This window comes from Marmota monax, unplaced genomic scaffold (assembly GCF_021218885.2).
Source record: "Marmota monax isolate L192 unplaced genomic scaffold, Marmota_monax_Labrador192_F-V1.1 WCK01_AAM20220418_F8-fsc00001, whole genome shotgun sequence".
Taxonomy (NCBI): domain Eukaryota; kingdom Metazoa; phylum Chordata; class Mammalia; order Rodentia; family Sciuridae; genus Marmota; species Marmota monax.
Window position 1 is genome coordinate 51,474,954 of NW_026693777.1, and position 18,565 is coordinate 51,493,518.

The window sequence follows — 18,565 nt, forward strand, 5'->3', positions numbered from 1 at the left end:
CTGTCTCAAAATAAAAAATAAAAAGGGCTGGGGATGTGGCTCAGTGGTTAAGAGCTCCTGGGTTCAATTCATGGTATCAAAAAAAGAAAAATTAAAGAAAAGACTACATTTTGGGGGGTATAGTGGTTCATGCCTATAATCCCAGCAACTACAAAGGCTAGGGCAATAGAATCAAAAGTTCAAGACCACCCTAAGCAATTTAGCAAGACCCTGTCTCAAAACATAAAAAGGCTGGGGGTATGAATCAATAGTAAAAATCCCTGAGTTCCAGCACCAAAGAAATTAAAAATTTTTTTAAAGACAAGACTGGCTGGGAGTGGTGGACCATACCTGTAATCCCAGCGGTTTGGGAGGCTGAGGCAGGAGGATTGGGATTCAAAGACAGCCTCAGGAAAAGTGAGGCACTAAGCAACTTAGTGAGACCCTGTCTCTAAATAAAATATAATATAGGGCTGGGAATGTGGTTCAGTGGTCAAGTGCCCCTGAGTTCAATCCCCAGTACCCAGTAAATAAATAAAGACAGCTATATTTCCACTTAAATGTGGACTTCTTAATACTTATTTGCCTATAGAAAAATAATAAATCAATGTAATTTTAATCCTTAAGAACTTTAAAATTTATATTTATTTAGGTACTAGGGATTGAACCCAAGCATGCTTAACCACTGAGCCACATCCCCAGCCCTTTTTCAAATTTTATTTTAAGACAGGGTCTCACTAAATTGTTTAGGGCCTCACTAAAGTTGCTGAGGTTGGCTTTGAACTTGCAATCCTCCTGCTTCAGTCTCCTGAGCCTTTGGTGTTACAGATGTGTATCACTACACCCAGCTAAGAGAATCATGATGGGGATGCTAAGTCTAGAATAATCATAAAAAATAGTAATACAAAAATGAATGTTTGGCTGACTTTTTAACTGGTGCACAAAAATATATGAGAATATTATTCTTGTAGAAAATCAATATCCAAATAATCTGTGAAATTCAAAATTATAATCCATGTAATCAATCACCACTAAGAATGGAATTGTATTATATAGTACTATATATTTACATATTTTAGAAAATATATCAACTATGCATATGAGATCATAACTATTCAAACAAAAAGCCAAGTACGCAATTAAGAAGTATGGTAGACAGAACCTCAGAAACAAACCAGGTCAAAATTTTTCCAGAAAGTACATGGTAGTTATGGGGGAGTTATTTATCTAAAAATGAAGAGCCCACAGGCATTGTATCCAAATTTTATTCAATATTTGATTATCATTAAAGTGACATATTTTCAAAGAAATTTAAGATGTGTAAATGATCAGAAGGCTATATATCTGAACATTTGGGGAAACAATTTTATGAAAGCAAAAATATTAATATCAAAAGTAGCTTGCGCTGGGCATGGTAGTGTATGTCTATAATTCTAGCTACTTAGGATGCTGAGGCAGAAGGATTGTAATTTTGAGGCCAGCAGCAAAAGGGGTAGGGGTGTAACTCAATGGTTGAGCACCCCTGGATTCCACCCCCATTCTCTCTCTCTCTCTCTCTCACACACACACACACACACATACATACACACACACACACAAATTGATTTGGAACCAGAGGCATATTTCCAGTGATGATACTGTGTTTTCCACTGTAGTTTACACAAAATAATCTGGGAATGAATTTGAGAACTTACGTCAAACTGAATCCACTTGCATCAGGTGTTCTCATCTAACATAGAGAAAGCAAATAGCAAACATCGCTTAAAACTACAATAGACTAGTTATCTATAATGAAATCCAAGAACAGTAAATATTATTTAGTGAAATAACAAATCTACTAGTTAGTCCATTCCTAAGTTGATCTGACATGACGGAGAGGTTATTTATTCAATAGAAGCCAGGTGAAACAGAAAAAAATACATTTTTTTTCTATTGCTATATAAGCCTAAGTACTAATGCCTTGGGAACCCATCCATATGGATATAAATGTTCCTAGTATTGCTTTGTGATTTTTATCTGAAAAAAAAATTCCCTCTTGCTGCATTTTTATTTCAAATCAACATTCAAGGTCTTCCAGGTATTAAAGTAACATCAAAGTAACTCATAGATTTTTATCAGAACAACTTGATTTTGAGTAATACAGGAAAAAAAAAGTCATATCAGAATTAAGCAGCCATAACTATTTCTATCAACATACCAGTTTCCATTATGGGCAAAGAATTTCTTCAAATTTCTAATGAATAACATCACAAATGATCATATTGAAGATACATATATTGGCATAAAGTTTCATTAGTAATATTTTGGATAAACACATTACAAAATAATCTTCATGACATGATTTTTCAAATTCTCTTCGCTTTTTAGTTTTGTTCTACTGAATATCAAGGAGAAAGCTCTCCAACTCCCCAATATCCACTACCAGAAAGATAACATATCAATCTAGTGGCAGAGTAAAAAGCATAGTAACTATTTTACTATTTGGATCTTGAGAGATTGATATAAGAAAACAATTCCTAACCGCCAATGAAAACAAATGGCATGACAAATCTTTTTGGGAAATATTTAAGGTAAAATATTAATAAACAACAATTAATGAAAAATAGTTGAGAAGTGTGATTCCTGTAGATGAGGTTCCTCTTCAAATGAGGAATCTGAAAGCACCACAAATTCAACCTAGCATTTATAAATCTTAGGAGTCTAGCATCTACCCAGGAAAGTGTTTAAATTGAATCAAAAAATTCACAATCAAGACACCCAGTGAGTTCAATGTCCAGACAGTATAGAAAAATTACACAAATTCCAATACAAAAACTGAAAAAAGTAAACAACCCAAAGATATCTGAATACTTGTTAGTATCAAATTTACTCCTCAGCACCAAGCATTTTTTACCATCTATGCCAGTGATTGTTATTGGAGGTCAAAATGATGTCTTGCACAGGTAAAGTCTCAACAAAACAAGGCTGGGAGTCAACAGAAGACATTAAATTAGCATTTAAAGGCTTGCTTCCAACACTGTTTTGAGGATTTTCAGGGTCAGTCTGGTTTGGGAGCAAAACTACAGTGGCAAACACATTAGACCTTCTCCATTCCAACTCTGTACGTCAGGGTATGGGAATGTAATACCAGCACCTTGCCTAACATAAATTAAAACACTAATCAAAAAGACATTCTCCATTGACTTTTTAGACTGCAGAAAAAGCTTCATGCTATTGAAAATATGTCCTGTCATTTTTAAAACTTAGTTTTATATAATTCAAAATATATGTCAAAGACAGACATAGTGGTGAACAACTGTGGTTCCAGCCGTCTGGAGCCTGCGGTGGGAGGACTCCTTGAGCCCAGGAGTTACAGACCAGCTTGGGTGATGCAGAAGACTTCATCTTGAAACAAAAAAATAAATAAATAAAACATAAGTCAAATTCAGTGGGGGAAAAAAAAACTGAAAAACAGATTTTTCTCCTCCTATAGAGTTATTTAATTTGCCCTTATAACCTTTTTTAAGAACTTCCCAATAGCAACTAAAATCAGGCTGATAGTCATCCCTTTTTATTAACAACTCATATGAGTAACTCCACCGAGAACTGAAATGCCCAAGAAGTTACCCCAGGGATTTTTAAGTCACTATGTGAAAAGTACAAAATATTTTCCTATGGCAGAATATGGCTCAAAAACACAGTATGATAAAATTTCTCTTTTCTTTTTTTTAGGTGCTGGAGGTGGAACCCAGGGCCTTGTGAATGCTGAGCACACTTTGCCACTGAACTACATCTCCAACTCAGAATTTTTAATATAAAGAAAATACAGTCAAAATATAAGTCTACACTGAACATATGTGGAAAAGATATTTAATTGTAAAATAGAAAAGTAGGCCAGAGTACAGTTTTAAGGGCAATTGCTTCTTTATACAGTATAGGTAATCTAGAGGGTTATTAGGGTTAAACATTTTCATAAAGCAATAAAACATTAAAAAATAAAGCAAGAAAAAGGGGCTTGAAATTATGTTTTACAAAAAAGAATGAACAGTCTTCAGAGTTTAAGGACCATACACACTGTAGAATTCAAGAATATTGTGATGAGAGCAGGTTACAACATAGACATGGAGCTTTCACAGGGAAAAGTGTAAGTTACATCAGACATATCTATAGCATCACTGTAGTACAAAAAGTTCTTGTTCTACATACAAAAGCAATTTTTTTTCCATAAGAATAATTTCCTGGGGGAAAATAAGTCCATGAAATATTTCAGAAACCCATATACATTTGAGTTTTCAAAAAAACATTATCTTAAAATCCAGTGCCTTAAAGTGCTTTCATGTGGAAATCATGATGGAAGGCACAAATACAGTTTCACGTCCCCACAATGAAATTTTCAAAAAAGCATAGATTTTGCAGAGTTTGCAAATTATTCAAGTTATCTTGTAAGCTGCTCCTTCTAAGAACATTGTCATTCCAATAAAACTAACTGCTAGCTTACTTGGTTTCAATTACCTACAGAATAAAAGGTTTGTGTATTGTTGTTTGTTTTTTTCTGGAGGCTTTCATCATCTTTGTGGGAAAAATATCTATGCAAGTGATGCATTTTGAAATTATAAAACATGCAGAATATGTACAAACAGAAAGTTTAAAAAATATTTGCTTCATATACATGTAAATCTACTTGGGTATAGCTGAAATTGAACAAATATAAAAATTTGCTTTCTAAAAAATGTTTTCAGAGAATCTGAGACAACTTAAAGCTGTACAAAGATTTCCTGGGAGAAATCTTTTCTTCACACAGAAGTTTATACCTACAGGAGTAATTCCAGCATTAGTCCACCATAATTATTACACAACATTTGGTCTAATCAACAACGATCACCCTTAAAACTGTTCTGTCTCTGAGAAATTTAGGTTCATACTAAAAATCAAAAAGAAGCTCAATAACAGTGGCTTATTGTGTTTTTGGATCTCTTCAACAATCTTTTATCAACTCATGGAACTGTAAAAAAAAAAAAAAAAACTATTTACAGAGTTCAGTTTTAAATACATTTCACAACTTCTAAAGTAAAGTTTATGATACAAGAATTCAGAGCTCATGGCTTAAGTCCAATTATTGATCTGCAGTCTCTTCTATTTCCTGTATTCCCATGACTGTACTCTTTTTGTATACAGTTCAAGATTGCATTCTTTCTTGACCAAAAGTAAAATCAAACTACATGTTCATTTTAACTAAACAGCTTCTTTATTAGTCTGAAGACGAGTCATAGCTTCTAATTTCTGTCTGTAAGCCTCGGCTTCCTGTTCTTTCTTAAGAAGCTGCTGTCGATATTTTTGTGCTTCTCGATTTGCTTCATCCAGCTGTTTCTGAAGAGCCTCTCTCTCCTAAATTTAAAAAAAAAAATAAGTTTTTTTTTCAATTATTGGTCAAATACATTACTAACACATTCAAGCATGTTTCTTTCACATAGAAAATCTGCAGTAGCCATAAGTAGATTTCTATTGATATTTCCTAGACATCTTACCTTTTCAACCAATTCACTAGTAATTAAACCATAATTTTTTGCTCCACATTATAAGATGTAAATTACTTTCTAATCTCAAATTTCTGAGTTAAAAATAAGACTAACCCAAATGGGTATTTGTACTTTCATATGTACTATAAAAACTTAAGAAGTTTTCAAAGAGCCAAGTGACAGTGCTGCACACATATAATCCCAACCACTTGGGAGACTGAGGCAGGAGGATCACAACTTCAAGTTCAAAGTCAGCTTGACTAAAACAGTGAGACTTTGTTTCAAACTAAAAATAAAACAAAACAAAAATCAGAGTTTTAAGAGAAAACTATACAACTATACCTTTTTATATCTATATTTGTGATGTTTTCATCTAAAGGTAATGATAGAGATCTCTATCATTATATATGTATTAAATTCTTCAATAAATTTAGAGCTGAAAAACAAATCCAATCCAATGAATAATGGTATTGTTTTTCCTCCTCACTCTGCCCCTATTAGTTACTTCATATATTACATATTATATACATTATATATTATTATTAAATATGTCACATAATATATTATATTATATATTTTAGGGAAAACATTTCAAATATTCCTTTCCCATACCTCTTGTAAGCACGTAAACAAAAGAGGTAACCTGCATAGGCCCAGACTCTAGGAAAGTTTCCATTATCTTAGGAATGAAGCAACCTAGACAGGTGTGGTGGTGCACACCTGTAATCCCAATGATTCTGGAACCTGCAGCAGGAGGATCACAAGTTGGACCTTGTCTTGAAATAAAAAATAAAATAAAAAATAAAAAAGGCTGAGGATGTAGCTCAGCAATAAAGTACCCCTGGGGTTAGAATCTCAGTATCAAACAAAAGGAATAAATCAACCCCATCACAGGATGCAGGACCCTCTTAGTGAGGTAGAATTATAAATCAAGAAAATTCGGGCTCACTTTGGGCAAGAAATTTGACTAGAGGAAACTGAAGGTGAGGAGTGGGCAGCCTGCTAGAAGGGCAGTATAAGGGTCTGTTCCTATATATCCACTGCCTCCTTGATACTTGCACACTAAAGACACCAAAAGAGTCCCTTCTCTTTGATTTTCATATGGTGCACAAGAAGGATCATATACAACCCACCTGCCTTCCTATGATCCTGCCTCCTTTCCTACACTGAGAATGAAGTTAGATCCAACATTTATTTTTTCCATGGGCCGGCCAGAAATGGGAGTGACTGATTATATAAGTGGTCTCCAAATCTTCTAATTACACCAAGTGTTCAAGTATAATAAAAGAATGATTCTTACCACTAATCAGGCCCTACCCTGATGCTTCTTTATACCCTAGCTACCCTCTTCTTACCCCTTTCTAACCATAACTTCAGCAAAGATGAATGACAGCATAGGAACAAGCCAAATACCCAAGAGCCAAGCCTCAGGTAAATTATGAAAACTAGTACCCCAGCACATGATGAAGGATTTTGAGCATACCAATGGATAGGGGTAGAGGGTGAGACGGCTTGTGTACTGCTGCCTCAGGAGCTAGATATCACCTCTCTGGAAGGAACACTCTCAATCATGCAAAAGTATTTTAGAAATTTACATGTGTTCAGAGCACAGAAAGCAAGGAGTCTCAACTGCACCTCAGAGGACCTCATGTGCTATGCCTAAGTTTCTTTTTAAAACAAAACAACAACAACAAAAAAAAAACCTTTACGTATGTTAAGCAAGAAAGTCCTTTCGCAGCCAAAACTTAGAATATAGATAAAAATCTGCCCCAGTTTAGTAGGAAATATTATATCTCATTAAACCTAAAGTATCTTCTATTATTATCTATTTATTAATAGATAGACTCAGCAAGAGATTCACTATTATTGCAGAAGATGCAAATAAACTGAGTGAGGTAAAACAGTCCAAAAATGACAATACTTTAATCCTATTATAAGTAGAATATGTATATACACATTCATATTTGTTTTTGCATGTGCATGCATATATACATATTTTATGTTTTCATGCTGGGGATCAACTTCAGGGCCTCACACATGCTAGGCAAGTGCTTTACTACTAACCCCATCCCCAAAAAGTAGAATATATTTTAATATAAATAAAATGAAAGCTCCCTTCTGTCTACCAGGCCAAACAAAAGACTTCTTTTACACTGCATTTTTTTGACCAGATCTGTAAAATCTGAAAAACAATGCTCATTAACACTATTCTTTGAATATACTGAAAGTATGATTAACATTATAAATTTTTATGGTGTTTTCCCTTTTTACTTAGTTCCTAGGAAAAGAATCTTTCTGCTACCTCACTTTTCAAAGCAAATAATAATCTCTGAAAAGTGGAAAACATCACTTTCTATTTTACAAAAAGAGTCTTTGCTTTCCTGCTTATTTGTCAAACATTTACTGAATATACATCACATGCAAACAGTTGGTTGTTTGAAACATTAACAGTGGCAAGAGACTGACATTTGAGATTTATATTTAAATAGAAATGCCAAACAAATGGCTTTAATCCTTTGCAATAAAACTACAATGAAAATGATTCTGACATTTTAAAGTAAACATAATTTAGTCTCCAAATATGTAATACTGAAGTGTTTTTCTAGGGATTGGGGTTACAACTCAGTGACAAACAATAACAATGCTTTACATGTGCCAGGACCTAGATTCAATCCCCAGCACAAAACAAAACAAAAAACAAAAGATTTTTCTGTCAACATCTCAACATTGAAGAATTTAAAGAAAAAAAATCCTGATAATAATCAACATCTGGGTGGCAATAAGGAATATATTTATCTAAGCCACAACTTAAAACCAAAGCAATAAGTTACTATTACATTTATTGCTAATGTAATAAATAAATAATGGAATGATAGGACAAGAAAAAAAATTGAATGCCAAATGCACACCTGTAATCCCAGCAACTCAGGAGGCTGAGGCAGAAGGATTCCAGGTTCAAGACCAGCCTCAGCAACTTAGTGAGGCCCTCAGCAACTTAGTGAGGCCCTCAGCAACTTAGTGAGATCGTGTCTTAGAGTAAAAAATAAAAGGGGCCAGGGATAGAGCCCAGTGGTTAAGTGTCCCTGAGTTCAATCCCTGGTACCAAAAGAAAAAAAGATTTGAGCTTGGTTTATTTTCAAACAGGATTCTTTAATTCTGCTTTAGTTAACAGCAATGATCTCAAACACTTTTTATCATTTTAAATATATAATTTTCTAATATTTCAATTTACATTTTGCTACTATAAAACCAAAAATATCACTATAGTGATTTATCTTCTACCATACTTAAATATGAATTTTAGAAAGATAATAAACATTTAATTAAGTAAATTAACATTTAAGTAAGCATTTACTATATGCTCACTTTTGCAAGAGTCCTCCTTACAATAATCTTACATTGCAGGTCCTATTGTTTTTCCATTTTTAGTGATAGGAAAACCAAGCCTTAAAATGTTAAATAACTTGACCAAGATCATACAATCAAAAAATTATAAAATAACCAGTGTAACTCTACATCATGTATAACCACAAAAATGGGAAGTTATACTTCATGTATGTATAACACATCAAAATACACTCTACTGTCATGTATATCTAAAAAGAACAAATAAAAAATAAATTACAGGGCTGGAGTTGTGGCTCAGTGGTAGAGCGCTTGCCTAGCATGTGCAAGGCCCTGGGTTCGATCCCCAGCACCACATAAAAATAAATAAAATAAAGGCATTGTGTCCAACTACAACTAAAAAATAAATTTAAAAAATGAATAAATAAAGATAATAAATAAATTACAAAATAACTGGATATGGGGGAGCAGACCTGCAATCCCAGCAACTCAGTAGGCTGAAGCAGAAGGATCACAAGTTCAAGGCCAGCCTCAAAAAATTAGTGAGACCCTAAGCAACTCAGTGAGAACCTGTCTCAAAATCAAAAATAAAAAGGACTGAGGATGTAGCTCACTGGTAGAGTATCCATGGGTTCAATCTCCAATAAAAATATGTATGTGTATATATATATATATATATATATATATATATATATATATATATATATATATATATAATTTAAAACTAAATAAAATCTAAACCTAAATTTGATTCCAGACCCTTATTTAAAAAAAATAAATCCTAAACATTAGAAAAAAAAATTTTTTTAAAGAAAAACTAGACCAGTTTTTAAAGAAAAACTAGACTTCAATTTTCTTGCTGCCCTGGTTCAATTATAACAAATATTATCTTGTTTTTAATTAACAAACTATTCTTGACATACATCCACACCTACTCATTTCCAAATTGTCCATGGCTGCTTTCTCACTATAATGGCAGAACTGAGCAGCTGTAACAGAGACCGGCTCATAAAGTCAAAAAATTTCAATCTTGTCCTTTTACAAAAACACTTGGTCTTCTTTGGTCCTGGAGAAACAAACTATCAAGAAGAAATACAACTACAGAAAATTTAAAATTTTAACAGATCAAGAAAGATCTGTTAATAAAAGAAAAACAGATTGGAAAAAATTGTAATAAACATTGACCTTACAGAGGTCAATTTTTAAAAGAGCACTAGGATCCTGATCCACCCCTGGTTAAAAGACACAAATATTTCATTAAAAATAACAGGGTTGGAGATGTAGTTCAGTGGTAGAGTGCTAACATGAAAAAAGCCCTGGGTTAGCTGCCTAATACCATTTAAAAAAAAAAAAAAGTCTACTAGAAGAAAAAAACATATGCCAACCTCAAAAATAAACAAACAAAATTCATTATTAAACTTACTTTTCTCTAATCTTTGTGACAAAGAAAGAGCAAAGGTCTTTCCTGAATTCACACAACTATGTAAGTAATAAGAGAAAACCTAATGCACTAATTAATTACATTAACTCCCTCCCATGTATACAAGAGTTAATTTCAGTTCAGATCAGGATATTGTTTCTTATTTATGGAAGAAAACTGTAAATAGTACACTTCCTTCAAAAATATCTTCAATAGAGTAATATTATCAAGAGGTAGTAACAGTTACATACACTATTGGAATTCAGTGTCTTCTATTTTCCCTTCCAAAATACAAACTCATTTCATTCCTTTATGTTTTTACAATGCAGATGTAAAAGTCAAAAAATTTAAAATAAAATTTCTACAATTTGAACTAATTTTCCCAGAGATTACTGGAGAAACCTTTTCATTGTTGGATGGAAAGCTTGTAAACATAAAATTCTTGGCACCTTTGTTATAGACAGTCACTCTGGAAATTATGGACACGAGACATAAAACCCACACATCAGATTCTATATGTTAATCTTTTAATTCCTTTACAAGTTTTTAAATTTCATCATTATGAATATTTTTAGACCACATTAATCAAAATGCATCCCTGTGCATTTCAAAGTGTCAAGCCAGTCTCTATCCACTAAATGCCAGTTGTATGCCACTAATCATAACCAAAAATGTCTCCAGACACCACCAAATGTCCCCTGGAGTTAAAATTGCTCCAGTTGAGAATTATTGCTTAACAGAAACTCTTTGGATTACAACCAAGTTGTTACTTAAGAAATCAGTGTAAAAGTCTGCTAGAATATATGCTAGAATATGAATTCAAAAGAATGACTTTATGTATTATAGAAAAGTGATTACCTGTTTTGATATAAACACTGGAGGCCATCTCTTCATTCTTAACTCTAGCCCACCTCTACTACCTATACTCACTGTATATGTCAAAGTTTCTGTGTAATAGCCCTTAAGAAGTCATGTAGCCTTGGCTTGAATATTTCCAGTGACAAAAAATAAGATTTCCATTACCAGAAAGTTCTATTAAAAATAAAACAAAACAAACAAAAAATACTCTTCTTTATTCAAGCGAAAACTCTATCACCATAAGTTCTCTTTCCTTGGTCCTAGTATTAATACCTCAATTCCTAATTTCCTATTATTTGCAATCATTCTCCCTAATCTCTGAAAAATTATAAGAGAGGAATCAGGATGAACTTCTGAGGGAAACAGTAATGTTCGCTGACTTGTACATAAAGGTACAGGCTGCACACTCATTGTTTTAAAACATAACTTATGGAATTGAATAAACTTCATCTAATAAAAATTCAAGTAATTTAAAAATACTTCATTAAAGTTCATAACAAATATTTTTACCTTATATGCATGAAAAAGATGATCTGACAAATCAGGAAAGTATTAAATAATAAGTATAGCTGATATGTTCAATGGAATAAATTGTTAGCTTGTGAATAAGACATTCAATATGCATAGCACTTTGAATTTTGAAGCAATAAAACCACCCACACTTAACAATTAAAGTCATCATTTTATCAGATATTCTGATTAAATCATCAAATTCTTTTTAACTCAATCATATATTATTTGTAATTAAGGTCAAAGATGTACAGCCTGATATTTAAATGAATATGAGACCAGGAGTAGTGGCATACACCTGTATCCCCAGCTACTTAAGAAGCTGAGACAGCAGGATTTTAAGTTTAGTAACTTAGACCCTATCTAAAAATAAAAAGGAGCTGGAAATGTACAGCACCCCTGGGTTCAATTCCTAGTACCATAAAAAATATAACAACAATAAAAGATATATGTGAGAAGTGTATTTTAAAAAATCTCCTTTTTCTGATAACAAGAATCTTTTAAAAGAATTACTAAATGCTCATCAAGTTTACTATACACATATCAGATACTACCAATACATATATAAGAGTATGTTGACTTTTAAAATTCTCATTAAAACCCTAAAATGAGATATTATTATTCTAAATTCCAATTTGGGAGAAAATAAAACTGAGACCAAGAAAGACAACTTGCCTAAAAGTTGACAGATCAAGAGACAATATTCAAATCCAGATTCTCTGATTTCATGTTCAATGTTGATTACACTACAGTTTCTCTTTCAAAGTAACTCTCAAGAATAACTTGTTTTTTATTCGTAAGTTCAAGGAACATAATTTTATTCATAGTCGTGCAAAGAAAAAACTGAGGTAGCTGTGGTTTGGTTACACCTACAAACTGGTTTACACTTTCAAATTAGTTTGAGAGGGGGAAAAAGAAGTTGAATTCTATCAACAATCTAAATTAATTTCCTTCAAGATCTTAATGGTGAAATAAAAAGTTATTTATTGCTTTTAAAAACAACCCATCCAACAAACATCATCCTTTTTTTAAAATAGCCCCCTAGCCCAATTAAGCATTTGCATTTCATTTTTGAAAGAAAAAGAATTTTTAGTCAGTATATAGTGACATTTTCCTTTAATGACTTGTGAGAATGGTATAAGTTTAACAGAAAATAAAGGATGGAATGCAAGAACCAAAGACGTCCCAATGTTATCAGGATGACAGACTCTGTTACAAACAAATGCTTTACTCACTCATTCATTCATTCAATATTTATTTATTGAGGGCTTACTATATGTATAAGACAAAAAAAATTAAACAAAGTGATAACACTATGCACTTTCATTCTGTATAAAAACAACATGGTCAATAATAAATATATAAGACAAAATAATAATAATAAAGAAAAATAAATTGAATTTATTTTGGATGACTGCCGCAAAACACACCGGGTAAAAGACTCCTTACTTCTATTTCTGCAGATTCCACCCGGTTTTCAATTATTTCGATACATTGTCTCTTAGCTGGTGGTTCTTCACTTATAACAGTTTCTTCAGCAATGTCTGTTGCTGGTACTGTTAACACTAAAATGAAAAGGTGTACACATTACTTCATTCTCTCAGATAGGTTTAGAATTAATAAAACTAGTCTTGACACTGTTGATGCTACTCACCTAAGTATATTCCAAAACAATAATTTCAACATACTGATTTGCTTTTATGAAGAGGTCTGTACTTGTCTTTTTTGCTTTCTTATTTTTTTTTAACTGAAATCTACTTATTAAATTATCTACTTAAAAAAACTTTTATAGATAATTTATTAATATGTCGCAAAACTCAAAACAATATTTAACCAGTTTATTTTGTGAGGTTTCATGCCCATCCCACTAACATAATCCCATCCATTACTTTCTTGTGTATTATTCCTATATTAATTTATATAAAAATAAACATGAAAATATATGAGTAGCATACATACAATGCCTACATTCAAACATATATACAATATGTTGTTCTACATTATCTTCTTTCACTCCCTACATTTACAGTATCTTACATTAATACACAGAGCTTCCTTTTTTCAGCTGCATAATATTTCATCATATGGATACACCATTATGAATACAGTTTATAAACTTTATTTTCCAATTGGATTTTGTCGCCATTTCTTTGTAGCTCTTTATATAAATGTAAATATTAGAAAAGCTGTCATTGGTTGACACAGCACTACAGGACCACACAAGTAAAAATCTTGCAAAACAATTTTATTGATGAATGGGGAAAATTACAGTTTGCTCTATGATTTTTTCCTAAATTTTTGTCAAACCATTAAAAATTCCCTTTCACTTATAAATGTAAACAGAAATTAGAAAATGGCAAAATTACTATTTGAGAACAATAAAATTTAAAACACTAGAAATACTGAGAAGAAAAGAATGTTCTTTCTATCATATTACATTTATCACTTTATTTATTTATCGTTTTATTTATCACTCATGATGAACTAAGAATTTGTATTTGTTTCACTGGACTGTCTATATACTCTACATATTCATGTTATCTATACATTTTTAAATTAGGGAGGCTTTAAATTTTTATTTAATTATTTAGTAAGGTCTTCTCAGTGTGCTTTTCCCCCCAGAGTTTTCCTTATTCTTCTTTCCCCCTCTCCCTGTCAACATAAATTTTAAAATTCATTTGCATAATTATAGGGGGAAAAAACCTGTTGATTTTTGCTATGGGCTGAATTGTGAACTCCTCCCCCAACTCCAATTCATGTTAAAGACCTAACCTCCAGGAACACTAAATGTGACTGTATTTGGAGATAAGGCCTTTAAAGAGATTGAAGTAAAATGAGAACTTATGGGTGGATCCTAGTCTAATATTATTGGTGTCCTCATTAGAAAAGAAAATTAGGCACATATAACACACAAAAACTGAAGTCAATTAAGTGAAAAAATATAGCCAGAAGGCAGCCATCTACAAGCCAAGGAAAGAGGCCTGAGAATAAACCAGACTGGACAACACTTTGATGCTGGATTTCTAGCTCCCAGAACTGAGAGAAAATAAATTTTTTTTTTTTTTTTAATATTTATTTTTTAGTTCTTGGCGGACACAACATCTTTGTTTGTATGTGGTGCTGAGGATCAAACCCGGGCCACATGCATGCCAGGCGAGCGCGCTACGGCTTGAGCCACATCCCCAGCCGGAGAGAAAATAAATTTCCATTGTTTAAGTCACCCAGTCTGTTTTGTAACAGTCCTATCAAACTAACAGTCCATTTTTCATGACATATTACAACTATAAATTAACTCAGGAAGAATTGAAAGTTTTACGATAATGAACCTTCACTTTGAAAAGCATGGATTTTCCCTTTATTTGTTCATCAATTGTTAGTCTGTAAATGTCAGGTTTTGGAGACAATTTTATATCTGCTTTATACAAATATTTGGAAATTTTCCTCTTTTTGAAATAATTAGTTCTTCAAAGCTTTTGTGGAAGCATTTGGGCTTAATCCAAACCTTGGACCAGCTGTCAACGGATGTCTACAGAGCGGGAGAGAAAAGCTCCCAAGCTTCATAGGTCAAGAGTTTCCTCTTCTTTGGCTATAGCAACAAAATTTTTTCTTGAAATCTGGTCTCTCTTTAGTGCCACAGCTCCTCTGTTAACTCAAAACAAAACCCAACTTAGAAGTTCTATCTCTAGCCTTGCCCCCCACCATTTCCTTCACTGCCCATGAAGAGGCACAGTCTTTACAATTCTGGTCATTTCCTTAAAGGTTTTGTGTGTACATACTTCTTTGGCACTGAAGGGTATGCTTGATCAGATAGACTCTTTCTGCACCTTTTCTCTCTGACTCCTCAGTATTCATTCCTTATTCTAATTTAGCCATGTATGTACAGTCCCTATTCATGCTGAGGCTCTATTCTTATCGGAGTGTATATTTATTGGTGATTTCTGAGCTCAATCCTACTCTTTCCTTGATAAACCATTGTGGGTTTTCATGTGGGTCCTCTTGTCCTGGCTGCAAGGGTCCTATATGTTTTGAACAATGAACAAAACTTAAAATGTGGGAATTTGAGGTTTTCTCAGCCTTTCAGTTTCACTAAAAATGTAGCTGAGGCTTTTGTTTCATCTATCTTGTTACTCTTTGTGGTTTTCAAGGAGAAAAAAAGGGGAGAGGGGACTCACAATAAAGTTTCTAAAAGTTGTCACTATATTCCTACTATAGGGACTTGTTTTTCAGTAGTTTTCCTTATGTGGTATTTTTAAAAGTTCACATGATATTCCAATTGTATAAAATGGCCTGCGAATTTATTGTCCAGTGCTGCTTTGAATTATTTTCTGTACTGTCTGTGTTGATATTTAAGCCCATTTTCCAACCAGAATACTTTGGAGCCAATTTCTTTCCACCTGATGCATACTCTGAAAAAGTAAGTTAATTTTAATATTAACCTAAATAAATAAATACTAGGCAATCATGTCTGTTATAATATATCACAATTTCCTGAAAATTAAAAATAAACACAAACTTTAAGTAAATGTCCACTACTAACCTTGCTGTCCATCTGGCATGGTCACAATGATGGGCTGACCTATTCCACTGGTTGGAATGGAGTGCAAATTTCCAAGCTGAATTCCATCTGTGACTATTGTGATGACTTGTTGACCCCCTGAACTAACTACTTGCTGAATTGCACCATCCACAGATTCTGCAGTAACCACTTCTTCTGTGGCCACTACTGGGGGGGAAAAAAAAGTAAAGTAAAAATTAGTGAACATATCTAGCAGTATGAATAGACATTTAGTTTTGCTTCTTCTGCTACTTTTGCTTTCTCTGCTTCTTTCTTATGCAGGACAACTTTTATAGTTTTTAAACTCAATGTAAATGGCTGGATTACAAGTGCTGCAACTTAAAATAATAGTTTCTTTTCTTTTTATTTTGAGACAGGCTCTCACTAAGTTGCCCAGGCAGGCTTCAAACTTGGGATTCTCCTGCTTCAGTCTCTGAGTTGCTGGGATTATAGGTATGTACTACTACCCTTGGCTTTCAACTACCTTCATGAGTGTGTTTAAATAAACAGTTTCTCTTCTTTTTCAGGTACAAAATGTATAAAATCTTCTAAAATCATGACAAAGGTTCTGTCTACTCAATAAAATTCCATAATTCAAATTGGTTATATTCCATTCATATTTACATATATGAGTTTATATACAGAATAAATAGTATTCCCTTTTTTGATTGAGTGAGCAAGGATTGCTTTGATAATAAGCAGCATACAGATCTGGTACTATATGATAGTGAACAAAACAGTATTGAAGATTAACATAAATAAAATCCCAAAATATGCTCTTAGTAATTTGAGAGGCTCAAAGGATTCTGGCAACTAAAAACAGCACTTCTGGCTCTGCCTGAGTAAAGAAATCACAAGTTAATACTGCCAAAATCCTTTTCTACAAGCAATCCTATATTCAACTACTGACCCCAAAAGACATGAAACGGGAAAATTCATAATTTTGGTTTTTTTTAGCTGTAGATGGACACAATATCTTCAATTTTTTTAATGTGGTTCTGTGAATCGAAACCAGTGCCTTGCACATACTAGGCAAGCACTCTACCACTGAGCCACAACCCCAGCCCTCATAGCAGCTTTTTTAAAATAGTAAAAACTAGAAATAATCTACATATTCATTGACAGTAAATAAACTGTGGTAGAGTCATACATTGGAATACTACATAATAACTAAAATGTCTATATGCAAAACATGGATGAATTTGATAAAAATAATACTGAGTTATGTAAAACAGACATGAGACTAAATACACTGTCTGCCTTCTATTTAGGAATTGAGGAAGCATTATGCAGAAATGATTATTTTGTGATAATTCATCAAATTGGACATTTATTATCTATGGACTTTCCAATGTACATGTTATATTTCAATAAAGGAGCATCAAAAGGAATAATAATAGTGAATGGATTATTCATAATGAATTTTTAAAAATCTCTATATAATAATATTTTGTAGGGCTAGGATTGTGGCTCAGGGGTACGTGTAAGGCATTGGGTTCGATCTTCAGCACCACATAAAAATAAAGGTATTGTGTCTACCTACAACTAAAATATCAATGTTAAAAAAATACATATATCTTGTAAAAAAAAAGGAGGGGGGAGTCAAAGATCTTGATAGAAGATATCTATCGAAGAATGACAAATTTGAAAAAATCACTTTAATATAATAATTGATTCAAGCAAAGATCACTAGTGAGTGATAAAAGCACTGGTGAAATGTTTGGGGACAACAGGATATTTAAATATTCTCAAAGTATTTCACCAAAGACTAATATTGGTTGCAAAGGGGAAAGAGTATCTTTAAAGACCTGGCAGTTACCAAATGCCATTATCAAGTCTGCCTGATATTATGTGCCTCATGATATGATGCAATAAGAGGTTACAAAATATCACTGTGTTCTTCTGAAAGTGTTTGACCTGCATCTATCTATTAAGAAACAAATGGGGGGGCTGGGGTTGTAGCTCAGTGGTAGAACGCTTGCCTAGCACATGTGAGGCACTGGATTTGATCCTCAGCACCATATAAAAATAAATGAATAAAATAAAAGCACAGTGTCCATCTACAACTAAAAATATTTTATAAAAAGAAACAAACAAACAAACAAATGGGGGCCAGGGTAAGAAAGGAAAATAGGAAGTAATAGGATCGAACTCAGTGCCTTGCACTGCAAGTACTCTACCACTGAGCTACAACCTCGGCCCCTCTAAATAACATTTTTAAAAACCTATTATTCGAGGCAACACTTACACAAAGTGCAATTTAATAAAAGCTTTCTCTACCCAAATCAAGCTACTGTCCAGATATAACATTTGCTCTTGAGTTGCTACCAACTCACAGCAGAACATCATGGATAAAAATGATTCTGGGTTTATTTCAGAGAGAAAGACCACAAATATATGAAT

The 18,565-nt window shown here is 33.0% G+C and overlaps 1 protein-coding gene across 8 annotated transcripts in view; it reads right to left on the reverse strand.

Annotated features, from left to right (window-relative positions):
• Window positions 1–3,812: 3,812 nt before the first annotated feature.
• Window positions 3,813–18,565, reverse strand: part of Gabpb1 (GA binding protein transcription factor subunit beta 1) — a 61,280-nt gene continuing 46,527 nt past the window's right edge. For 3 of the 8 annotated variants that reach the window (XM_046460832.2, XM_046460829.2, XM_046460830.2), the window contains exons 7-9: window positions 16,145–16,330; window positions 13,057–13,172; window positions 3,813–5,343 (exon numbers count right to left, since the gene is read on the reverse strand). In XM_046460832.2, coding sequence (XP_046316788.1) covers window positions 5,191–5,343; window positions 13,057–13,172; window positions 16,145–16,330 — 455 coding nt within the window. In that variant the 3' untranslated portion in view covers window positions 3,813–5,190. Of the gene's footprint in view, window positions 5,344–13,037; window positions 13,173–16,144; window positions 16,331–18,565 lie in introns of all 8 variants that reach the window. The other 5 variants (XM_046460831.2, XM_046460833.2, XM_046460835.2 and 2 more) reach the window with 3 other exon arrangements.